At 38.8% G+C, this 12503-nt stretch overlaps 1 protein-coding gene across 1 annotated transcript; it reads right to left on the bottom strand.

Annotated features, from left to right (window-relative positions):
- Window positions 1-712: 712 nt before the first annotated feature.
- gucy1a1 (guanylate cyclase 1 soluble subunit alpha 1) lies at window positions 713-10509 on the bottom strand. The gene is made up of 8 exons (XM_072385038.1): window positions 10131-10509; window positions 9808-9875; window positions 9156-9244; window positions 8332-9047; window positions 6408-6893; window positions 5095-5238; window positions 2234-2388; window positions 713-1967 (listed from the first exon to the last, which is right to left on the bottom strand). The coding sequence occupies exons 1-8, from the start codon at window positions 10368-10370 to the stop codon at window positions 1829-1831; spliced, it is 2037 nt and encodes a 678-aa protein (XP_072241139.1). The 5' UTR covers window positions 10371-10509; the 3' UTR covers window positions 713-1828.
- Between the last annotated feature and the right edge of the window lie 1994 nt (window positions 10510-12503).

Below are 12503 nucleotides of genomic sequence, written 5' to 3'. Positions count from 1 at the left end.
ATTAATAATGTATAAAAGTATTCAGACTTAATACATTAAAACTAGCTTGGCGTCAAATGTAAATTTTGCCTTCCTTATATTACCTATCCTATTTCACTTTAGAACAGTTTGAAAGGGAAAGAGGCTTTTTCAAGAAATCAACAGTAGTTGCTCTACAGTTTGTCTGTACTTAACAGATTCAGTCCTTTTTGCAATACTGTAAAGGTGACAGGTCCCATATTTATTTTACTCCATGACAGTGACCCAAACATACATCAAGCCATAAAGAGCTCACTATAGGAAAAAAACTAAGCTTTAACTTCTGATGGCGTCCTCCTCTTACTTGTGCTGAGTGCTATATGTATTTTATTACTGGTATTTTAATTACTATTGCACTCATCTAAAAAAAACACCTCAGTGTAGATGAGTTATTTGAAAATTTTTACGTACCATTGGATTATTTTATTCACAACAGTGCACTATTTTATTGACTGATCGTTTTTCTTAAGCAATGTCCAAAGTAACCTAAACAATATTTGTGAGATGATAGTGGAGAGTGGAATCAAAAGTACTACATTTACCTCTTCGATATAATGGTGTTCAGCATCCAATAAAAGCTCAGACAAAATACAAGTATCTCAAAATGAAATGTAAGAGTCTTAACTGAGTATTTATCATTTAGTATGGTAATGTGTATGTACTGCAAAAGTCAGTCACTTTCTGTAAGTCTGCCAATGACTATATTTATTGCACATTGATTACATTACAGTAATGATTAAAACACATCATTATGAGTGATAGTAAAGCATTCATTATATTCTTGTTGTGTCATGTTCCCTCTATATAAGGAAGGAGTGCTGTAAAACTCTTTATATAATATATAGATGTGTACAGTGAGAAAAGTAAAAATATACACGCATAACATTTCAGGAAACAGGTATCCACGGATGTTTTGCATCAACAAACCACAGACTATGAACAAAATGCTGCGGTGTTGCTGCTTGTGGGATAAATGACAGGCTGGTATGATTGTGATCTGTTTTAAAATATATCTTATTAATGTTTGATTAAAAAAAAATTTAACTGACAAATACATTTACAAAAATTTGACCTTTGTTGGTACATCTATGACGTGCCTGTATAGTTTCCATAAGGCACCTAAATGAAATCTGCATTAGATTTAAAATTGAATCCCACATCTTTAATGACTTGTTTGCTTTTTTCCTCTGTTTCTTCTTTATTCATTACTAGTCATTAAACTATCACTCAAAACACAGTGCCAGCTCAGTTTCAGCATGATTTACCTTGATCTAACTTCAGGGCAAATTGCTTTAGCAGGTGCCTAGTCTGAACAATTTGGATCACAATCTGTTTATCTGAAGATGTTTACGCAACGTATCTTGCTGTGTAAGATTAGACATTTAACTTGCTTTGAAACACATTACGCATGTTTGTTTGGCCATATTTACTGTATGTTTTTTATGTATTTTGCATCTGCAGATGTTAAAAATAACAAATAAAACAGTCAAAAAGTCTTTCCTTAACAGTTTATATTTTGGGTGGGAGCGAGAAGTGAAAGCTGATATCAAAACGCAGAGATGACTCATTCTGGAAGAAAGATGAATTGAGTTTCTCTCGACTACTACTGTACACACAGAGAATTGTACAGAGATGATATGTTTGACAGCAAACTGACATTTTTGAATTAGCAGCGGCTGCACTGCTGCAAGTGTTGGACAACACCAAAACTTAAACAACCCAAACCAAAATGTCACAAGGTAGTCGCACTTGTTTCACTTGACACATTTTCTCCGTATTTATAGTTCTTAGGTCTCGCTGCAGTTTGGCTTCATTTCTTGGTCGGTTTTGAAGTCTTGAAGGTCGCTTCCAAAAAGTAACAAACACCAGGGATGTCCTCTGGGAAGTTGGCCGGAAGCTCCTGTCTGCTCCTGGGAACAAAGACAAACTCCGGGCGACCCTTCAGCAATCTGGGACAAAGAGTACACAAATAAAACATGAAACTGAAAACAGTGTAGCGAATTATATAATACAAGAGGAAACGCAGTTCTCTCCTAAAAGTTAAGTTTCCTGTCAAGCGCACTTGGACTTTTTTTTTTTTTTTTCTTTCTGCAGAACCTCTCCTGGAAACAAGTGACACCTCATACACATAAACTAAGTAAAAAAGAAATCTCTTGGGAGAGTAGCTGAGTTACTGAGATAAAGAGAACAACAATCACTTGCAGTGTATCCTCACCTCTGGGTTGTAGGGCTCATGTTGATTCTCCTCGGTAGGCCGCATGATTCAAACTTGTTCGCCAATGTAACATTGTTCCCGAAAAGGCAGTAGCGTGGCATCTTTACCCCAACTACGCCAGCCAGCACTGAACCACTGTGGAGGCCTATACGCATCTGGGGGGAAAAAAAAGAAAAAAAAAAGTGATATTTAACTGAATCTCTGCTTGTTTTGGACTGTGTATTTGCACGAGGACCCACATAAATACCTATAAAAAAAGGGTTGAGGCCAGTGCAATACACCTGTGCTTTCATGCTTTTATGCTAAGCAGCAACAGTTGACAAAAGTAATACCCAAACAAACAGCATAATGTGTGTGTGTGTGTGTGTGTATGTGAGACAGGACCATTACACAATGTAAATGAATGTAGAGTAAATTAGATGTAGAATTTCTTGCTTGACAGAAATGCAGCAGGCTTAACACATTAGGTCTCAATGACATTCTTGGTGAATTTCAATTTGCAACACTGAAGGTTAACGACTATTTCAATCTGCCAGCTACCGCAGTTAATAATTCCATGGACATTGTGTCCTAAACCAATTTAGTGATGTTGGGATTAGGACTCTGTTCAAGTAGCAGACTAAAGTAGGAACCAGTCAGATGCCTTAGGACAATTATAGTACAGCATTGTGAATAAGAATCTTAACAGCTAAAGGCTATAGCTTTTACATGTGCCTGTGTATTTTTTGGTTTCAGAGTTTCCATCAGATGCAGTGGAATGGGGATTCAGGCAGGGTCATAGCAACCATTAAAGAAAGGTCCTTGATGGCATATGGAGGTATTTAGGCTACATATATAGCGTGGGAAACAGGAGAATCTGAGAGCTCGTGTTTCATATGTTCTGGCAGAATTAATTTGTTTGGAAATCAAACACATTTTCAAAAGGTCTTTTCTGTCCCACGCCAACTACTGCCATTTATCTGACATGTATCAAACAACATGGTAGTTTGATACAATAAGGCTGCACAGTGGAGCGCTAGTGATGTACGTCACTCAAAAATGTTATGGTTGTGATCGGTTGTAGGCATGTCTAGTTGTTTGAGGGATGTACTCTACCTCTCACCCATTGGCAACCGGGAGAGGCTCCACTTTCCTTCCACAAATTTAGGATTGTGCCCGTTAATAACACTCCATAAAATTCAAACATGAATAAAAAGTTCCAGACTAATTCATATTTGTCTGGCCATACCAGGCTACTTATTATCTTTAACTATCTTTAACCATCTTTAACCAATTGTCTCAACTGTCGTTGAGACTGTGCTCCTTACCAAAATGACGCCATGAGTTGTTTGCTTATGCAGGTAGAAACAACCTATAAATATATTCAGAGAATATGCAACATCCAGGCCATGAAAACAACTGCATGTGAAGGTTAGAACTGGTGTTCATTAAGGAGAAGGTGGCATTGTACAAAAGATATAGCTTAGTAATAATTCTGATATTTCCAACCAAGTAGTAACCATAAACTGCCCTAACCAAGTGAAGTTATTGTCTAAACGCAACCAGGTTATAGTAAAGTCTTGCTGTGTTATTGACATTTTGTAACTCAGAGGGGAAAAACAGTTGTCATATGTTGGTCTTCAACATGTGTTCCAAAGTTGAAGGCAGTGCACTTTAGCATTTCGGCTTATTTTGTCGAGGATTTTGTGGCTTGTTAAAGAAAACACTTGAGATTGCCATCAGCTCCAATGAGGATATGACTCCAATATGACCCATATTTGCCCCTTGAAGTTTGAAGGGACTGTACTTTACAGGACACCGTTATCAGTTACATTTAATGAGATGAGTCTTTGTGGTCGTTTCAATTGGAGAATTTGTTGAATAGTTGTTATTGCTGCATTAATGATATTTTGTCCACCCATCTGCTTTGTTAAACCACTTTATCTGGGTCATAAGGTGGTGGGAATCTATCTCAGCCGACACTGGGGAGAGGCAGGATACTGCGTGGAGAGGACTATAAACTATCACAGTGCTATTTTCACAGTGATGCTCAAACATGTACCCTCACATTAAAAGCAAATCAAGAATCATCAATTAACCAAACATGCATGTCTTTGAACTGTTGGAGAAACCGCAGGACCCATTGAGAGCCACGCAGACACAGGGAGAACAGAAAGACCCATGCTGCCCAGCAGGTTTGAACCCAAAAGACTCTTGCTGTGAGGTGAGAGTGCCAACTACTGCTTCACCATGCTGCTCTGACATTTAGTCAAATATCCATACATTTCATTGTTACATGTTAGCATATTTTAACCCCCACCTAGTTGAGGCAGATGGCTGTCCTTCCTGAGTCTGGTTCTGGGAGTTTTTTCTTTCCACCGTTATCTTGTGCACACTCAGGATGGGGGGTTGAATCAAAGGCAAGTTTCAGTGCAATCTGTTGGTTTCCTTATCTTTTTTTTTAACTTAATTGGCTTTGTATGAATTGGACTAATTTGAATTTCAATTCCTATGATTTGATTGGATTACGATTGTATTACAATGAACTGAATTGTAATTGGCTTGAATTAGACTGTATTTTGAAGTGTTGTATTTTGATTTTTCACAAGAATAGAATTGAAGTGAATTGATTTCCGTTGAATTGAAATTAATAGCAACAATTTGTTAAGTAAACATTGAGCTGCGTGAAATATTAGCTTGAATTATGAACTAATGGTCTCGGTCCAAGACTAACCGTTTTATATGCAAAGATCTTGTGACAAAACAGGAATAATGACTTTCTAAATTGGAGACATTTCTGGTTATGAAAACTCTCACATTGTCGGAAGTTACATAATCACACTGCATAAGGAGTGTTACAGTGATTAGTGCTTGACCCTCACCTGTATCGGATCTCCAGTTGGTGTCATAACTTCATCTGAAAGCTCCATCATCTTTAAAGCCATGAGTGCTATTTGGACAGCATGAGTTTCACTCTCCTTGTGCAAGCCACCAGCCACACAATAAGCATCACCGATGGTCTCCACCTGAATAGAACAGAAGATCATTAAGATAATTCTACACTGGCAGTTAAGACAGTATAAAAGCTTTCTTGGTTTTTTACTGGCCTTTACCACCTGAAGTCGAGGCTTCCTGACAGCATAAAGTCACATATTATGTCCTGTAGTTTTTTCAACTGAAACTCTTAAATTATCTGTTGGACCTATAAGTGACATGATAAGACAGTGAAGTTTAAACAGAATGATAAATGTCAAGTGGACATTTATCAAAAATCTCTTTAACATTTTGACTTCAAAGACAAAATGTAAAAAAGAATGTGCAACATTAAAACTTTTAACTGTAATAGTACTTAATCCTTGGACATTTTAAAAAGTCAAGAGTTTTTATTTTTTCCACCTCTTTATTTGTGTAATTTCGGACTGCAGAGCGCTCTGCTGAGCAGCTGAGACAAAGTGAAACTATTTTTAGGTTCATACATGTGGAGTGGAAACATAGTCCTAAAGGAACCTCTGACTTCCTTGCGTTTTACGGGACATTTGTCAAATATACGTCTCTTTTTGTTATGCTTCTGTGACACTTTGATTACATTTTCCAACCTCCCTGCAGTTTAGCAGCCTTTGGCAGACACAAGAATAGTTGGTTGAATTACCACCTCAGTGTGTCCTCTGAATACAAAATAGTATCCTTTTGGTTTTAAAAAAGATGAATCTGTGAATGTATTTCATACATTTATACATTGTTGGTTAAATCACTAGAATTGCTTGTAATACTGTGATCTCTTTTCTTTGGATAGGATATTCTGTTTGAAAGGTTCTTCAAGATTTCCAACTTACTGCTGCAGAAAATTCTACTTTCAATGACGCAAAGTGTCTAAAAACACTGTGACTTCCACTTAAACTGTATTTTCAAAACTATTAAGATCTGGTATCTCTCTTACTATTGTACCATGACTTTTACACTTTACCCTGAGAAACAGAAAACCTGAACTGATGCCAAGATTGCTCAACTGGTAAAAGCACATTAGATACTGACATCAAAGAGTTTGTTTACATTTTTGGAATTTCTCATAAATTCGCCACAAAGCAGTTTCTACCAACTGTAATATAAAACAAGAGATATGCTCATGTGTTAACTTCTAACCCCCAGCTCAGAAAAAAAATCTAATTTTGACTTTAGCCCTCTTTCATGAACCTACCTTATAAACATCAAGCTCTCCACACTGGTGGTCAAACCTGGTGTACAACTCATTGAGCATGGTGATCACTTGCATTGGCGTGCAGAGCGAGCAAACAGCTGTGAAGCCCACAATGTCAGAGAAGAGCATTGTGACCTGGTCAAACTTTTTGGCCTGGACCGTTTCACCCTGCCACAGCTGCTGTGCGACAGTGCCTGGGAAGATGGAGAAGAGGAGGTCCACTGTCTTCTTCTTCTCCTCCTCCAGAGCATGGTGAGCATGCTCCAGGGCTGCCTTGGCTTTCCCCAGCCGCTTCTTTAAACCATCCTGGGCTTTGGCCTGTTCACCAACCAGGACTACATCCCGCAGTGCATTATGAATTGGGATGTCTGACAGGTAGAGGCCACGACCTGTTAGCTCCTCCAGCGTATCCACACATGGTGAACCCAAGAACAAGATGGCGTTTGACTCTGAGACATAAATCATCTGACCTTTAAGGTCCATAAGCTGAAAGAACAAGAAAGGAGATGAAAAATGTTCATTTTCCTATAGAAATTGGCTGCATGAATTTTCATCAGACCATATTTTGACCTTAAAAAATTATCTTTGCCCCCCGCCCCCAGTTGCAAGTAGGCATTTGAAAATGTATAAATGATCTACTGTTCTCGTAGATTCCTCTCAAAATCATTTATACAGATTGTTTACCCCAGCGAATAATGAAAATAAACTTTTCCACCAGCCTCAACAGTAAACAAAGCCAAACGGTCTCCTGATAATCCAGTGGAGCTCACAAAAAGTCACATCTAAATCAGCATTTATTAGCCATGTAACAGCATAGCTGAAAGGAACATCATGATCAGTCGGTCAATCTAGGAACAAATGTCGTCCAGACGGATTTTCTGGATCGCAACACTAATAGGTAGTTATGCTATGAAACAGTACTTTGACCAGATATTAACTGTATCCAGAGGATAAATCAACTTTCCGGACTTTTCCTTTTTTAGACACAATGAGGCTGACATTTTCCGTGCTAAGTGCAACAATGGTTTGTCATTAAATCCAATTATAACTTCTCCTACTTGCGTGACTTTTCTTTTTTGAGCCATCACTTGTTTGTAATTTTGATCCGTCCAGTTTTTGGTCATAAACTAAAATGCTGCACAGATTAAAGGCATTCCCATCAGCCCCAGCTGCACATTGTCCTTTACCTATGCCAAGTGTTATTAGATGTCATCAGGACATGGTACTGCAAAAACTGAAAGACAGATTTTAATTTCCTTAAAAAAAACATGCCTTATTAAGGCTGATGCGTTATGTAAGATTTATGCAAGAGCAGATACACGTGAAGCGCACAATTTGTGCACTTAAAAAAACTTTTTGGAAATATATTTGGAAATTGTAAGTGAATGTTGCTTTCCCCCTGATATCGTTCTCTCGTCAGTTGTTGCATTAACTTGCACCTGAAAATATCCTCAGCGCTTTTTATCAAATAGTTTGGTGTTCTTGTTAATATCAGTCACTTCAGTCGTGTCACTTCCACTGGTATTGTAGTCATGATTGTGCACAGCGGACTGTAAGTAACACATCATCAACTTAAGACTTAAGTTTTACGCCATGGTCACATTTACTCACTGATACAGTTTCTTTCTTGTCAAGGCGACCGATTTCTGTGCACCCTTACAGAAATAGCATGAGCATGGCTGTGCCTTTGATGGATAAAATGGTTTGACATTTGCTTCTGATCTCCACTGGGGGTTTAATGTTGATCTCTACCTCAGGCCAAGTGTGCTCAAGTATACCACTAATAGGTTTGACTGCTTGTAAACAGCTCCATTTCCCCCCTCTGTCTCCCTCCATTTAATAACATAATCAGGACAAAACTGTCTCTGACTCCTTAGTCACTAATGTCATTTTTGTTTAAGTTTCCTAAGACATGTCCACATACCTTCCCTGTGTTATCTGTAGTTGAGACGCCATGTTTGATCCGAATAATAAACTGTGCGTTTAGCATGGTCAAAATACCCTCAAAGGTACATTTGATTTGGGGCGAGACAATAGAGAAGTGTTCTTGGAAGGTAGAAGACCACCTCAGTCCGTCCTTCCTGGTGAGTCTTTTCCTAAGTCCATGTCCTATTTGTACCAGAACCAGGTCATGGTCCAGTATCAGGTGGAAAGGGAAGATAGTGGAGAACAGAGAGGTAGGGAGGGTCCCTGCTGAGGTAGCCCGCAACGGACTGGGACTGAGAGTTTTAGCATCCTTAACTACAACTGTGTACAGAAGACTAGGCTGCGGGCTGGACTGCAGGATGCTGTCTTTAGCATTGAGGGGGTCCTTCAGCACATCCACAGTGGTGTGGTACAGCAGGCGGGCAGCAGCTTTGATGACTCCGGGGAAAAAGAGCTCGGTGGTTGGGCAGGGGTTGAAGAAATAGACAGTAAGCAGACCCGGATCCTTGTCTAAGCACAGCACCGATGGTTCGTTTACACAATCCTCTCTGTCCAGGTTGGGCAGCATGCTGCTCTGTTTCAACAAGACATTGAAGCTGTTGAGGAAGTCATGCAGAGCTCCCCCCACCACTCTCAAAATGTGCCTGTCCTCCTCATAACACATATTGAAGATCTCCTCGCCCAGAGCAACTTTTAAAGCTTCCATTGGGATTGCTGTCGGATACATGAGGGGAAAAAGTTGAACATTGGATGCACGACACAGTGCTATAAAAAGCCATGTTGTTACATGTTGTGCATAATGAATGTCAGATTTTCCGCTACCTGTTTTGGTTGAGTGACTGTTCATCATCTCCACTAAATGCTCTGGTTCATCGCTGCATCTCTGGTGGGGAGAACAGCAAATTGCTGGACTGGAAAGTCAACAAACATCAAAGTCAGACTCATAAAGCAATGCTCAGCGGAGCATACTTTTACTGTTCAGACAATGCATAAGACTTGGGGTGAAAATATCATGAAAATTATTTTTAGTAATCATTAAAAAATTGTGAAGAATGTGTAGCAAGATCACAAAATTACACTATCCTCTGTAGCATTTCCAGTAGGCTAACGCAAAGCTCATTCATATGTCTGGGTAGCTGCAGTAAGGTAGAGATTGCTTTAGTTTTTTTTTTTTTAAGGAACAGATCATTGCCATTGATCTGCGTCATTTTCTTAAGTAATGTTTTTTGGCTGATTTGTAAGCCATTTCTCTTTTTCTGCTTGTATCCGTAGCATCCTGAGTCTGTACCCCACCTTATTGGTGTAGTATTGAGTCTGGTCGTGAGTGACAGGAGGAATTTGCAAGCTGCTGCCGAACAAGAGTCAAATGAGGCTGAAGCCTCTGTGCACAATCATTTTTGACTGTATGAAAACATGGAGAGGTAAACTAATATTTTTTGTCACCCATAAAAACAAAGAAAAAATAATAAGTTACCTCCCAGAGTCCCTGCTGTGATCTCCTACTGTCATCATTCGTTGGAGGGCAATGTGCAGTCTTTCAAACTGTATCACAAAGTGTCCAGCAAGTTAAAGGTCATCGTCTTGTAAGACAATACAGATGCGGCCATAGGCCACTTAATGAACGCATGGTAATCATTTCATTATCTCGAGTGCATAAAAAGGCATTGTGTCTGTGCGTTTGGGCAGAAATGCGACGGTGCCAAGTGCTGAAGGTGACACATTCTCATATATCTACAAAACAAAACAAGCTGCAGTGTAGTAACAAAAGGTGCAAAAACAATTCTCTTTTTAACTCACCTCTGGACATGCCAATTTACGGATGCTCTCTCCAAGAGTATGCAGATTAACTTTGGCTCTGCTTGTCTTCTGTCGAGGCACATCCTCGCTCAATTTTCCGTGCACGTCCTTAGAAATGGGCAGTAAATCCGAAGCGTCACTTGAGCGCTCCTCAAAGTCTCCGGGCTCATTGTTTTTGGCGCTGCTGGAGAATGGACACTCTCCGGATATCTTCAGTTCTTTCAGCTTGGCACAGAACATCTTCCTGGCGAAAGGATCTCCTGCTTCTGCTCTCTTATGTAGTTTCGGAGGGAGACAGATGTGGTCGCGCAGCTGAGGTCTCTGGGAAAAATCCCATCATCTCGTATGCTGCTCATCCAGGGCACCTCCGTCCCCGCAACGCGCCGATTCAAATGATCAGTACCAAAGCCAGACCACATGTAATATTCATTAAAAAACTGCACGAGCAAATGATGTCTGGGAACTATCATTGCCAAAAGCCAATGAGAAACTAGAGAGAAAAAAACAGTAGGCCAATCCTTGTGCAAGTGAGGCTGATGTATCTGAAGGACCTATCAGCAAAGAGAAATTATTTCCAGCCGACTGCTCGCATACAAGTATTTTTTTTCTATACCCCCCCCCCCCCTTCTTATTTTTTGTTTCCACATCATTTAAATTTGACACTATCGTGAGAAACCAGTAATCTCAAAAGACAAATGCATTTATCAATTTACTTCCTCACATTCTAGCGCTCAGCTTTGTGGTGTTTTGGGTAATTTTGTAAGTGTTACATTTTACAGCAAAAATGTTATTTCTGTGTCCTACAGCTTGTTATCTAAAGTCGGGGTACAGGCAGGAAAATTCAAGAAAGGTGACAAAAAATCTGTATACGCACCAAAACAAAAGGAAAAAAAAAGAAAAAAGCCTTGATTTATGGACTCTTTTTTTTAATGTGACACTGAACTGGTTGAGTACTCATATAAATGATTCATTTTATATTTTAGTTGCAATATACAGAACAACTTAAGCATCCTGGATGCATACAGTGTGTTATTGTGAAAAGCTCAACAGATACACATGATGTGCACATGTTATTGTTTCTTTGATAGCATTTGATTTGCATTTTTAAAAAATTGACAGTCATCTGCTGTTTGGACTTGATGTGGAAGTGCCCTAAAGTTATGTATCACTAAAAAAGTAAATTGTTCCCCACAAGTGATTATAGTTCCATTAGTTATGTTAAATCCTTCTGCTATTGCTCCTTTTGAAAATAATCACTTTCCAAGTGTTTGTCTAAATATGGTCCCTTCCTGTTCAAAAGAGATCAATGTCGCTTTGGCCAAATTCCTGGGCTTGTAAACAGTTATTTACCAACCAGTGGGTGATGTCACACTGTCTCCATCCAACTTACATTTACAGTCCATGGTTTCTATTAATTAAGACATAAAGATGAAATGAGCCAGAGGAACAGAGCTCAGACTAACAGACACAGCTGATAGATAACCAAAGGGAACTTCCTTGTATGAGATAGCCACTTTGACATTTCTTGCAATTCTTTTTATAAACGCACCCATATTTCACAACAGTGTTTCCCACCGACAGGCTGTTGTGGATGATGTTACTTGTAAACTAAACAAATAATTTGCAGGTGATGGATGGTTGTGGAAGCAAACCAGGAAACATTTTTAGGCAAAATCTTATCTTGCACTTGGCATTGTACTTCTTTTGGACTCCAGCAATTAATTCCAGCAATTCCTTGGCCTACTTTGACATAGCTTGAGAAAAAAAAAAAACATCTTGGTCAAAAAAAGGCAAAGAACACAAACAATTACACACACACTTTGACATCCTTTCAAAAACTTCTTTTGCACATAGCTACTAGCTAACTCTGGCAAATTTACAGAAACAGAAAGGTGATCTATCCTTAGATAAATAAAGTAAAATAGAAAAAAATCATTAATACATGAGTTATTACAGTACATCACAGAAAATATTTAAGAGTATCACGAAGAAAATCAGACTTTCGCAATTAAAGACTATTCACTAAGTACTTAAGTAATGAGTAGCTCTGTTAAGTGATCAAAAATAGACTTGGCAGACCTTGATGAAGCTACAGTACTGCTCGTTGGCCTTGTTTGGCCTGAAAGGAGCCATTTAACCTTCCAAGATTTTTTTTTTCCAAATTCCCACCAGATAAGAACATCTTCAGTTTTGTCAGAAATAGCTGCAAAACAGTGAGGTAAATTCCTCAGCCTCTCTGGATATGAGACACTTAGTAGAGTGTCAAAATACAATAAATCTCATTGTACAAATAACTATGCCAGAGTGATTTTAAGAAAAAAAGATACAAATAAAATTATGAGTAAATTTATAATAAATAATAGCTTAACAATA

This window comes from Leuresthes tenuis, unplaced genomic scaffold (assembly GCF_036924035.1).
Source record: "Leuresthes tenuis unplaced genomic scaffold, fLeuTen1.0.hap1 SCAF_4, whole genome shotgun sequence".
Taxonomy (NCBI): Eukaryota; Metazoa; Chordata; class Actinopteri; order Atheriniformes; family Atherinopsidae; genus Leuresthes; species Leuresthes tenuis.
The sequence above is the reverse complement of the archived record's forward strand: the minus strand, read 5'-3'. Positions and strand labels throughout refer to the sequence as shown.

Coding starts and splice junctions, on each gene's coding strand:
- gucy1a1 (XM_072385038.1), bottom strand. CDS start 10,370: ATGTTCTGTGCCAAGCTGAAAGAACTGAAGATATCCGGAGAGTGTCCA. Junction 9,245..9,807: donor CACAGCAGGGACTCTGGGAG/GTAACTTATTAT, acceptor TTGACTTTCCAG/TCCAGCAATTTGCTGTTCTC. Junction 2,389..5,094: donor CAACTGGAGATCCGATACAG/GTGAGGGTCAAG, acceptor TTTTCCCCCCAG/ATGCGTATAGGCCTCCACAG.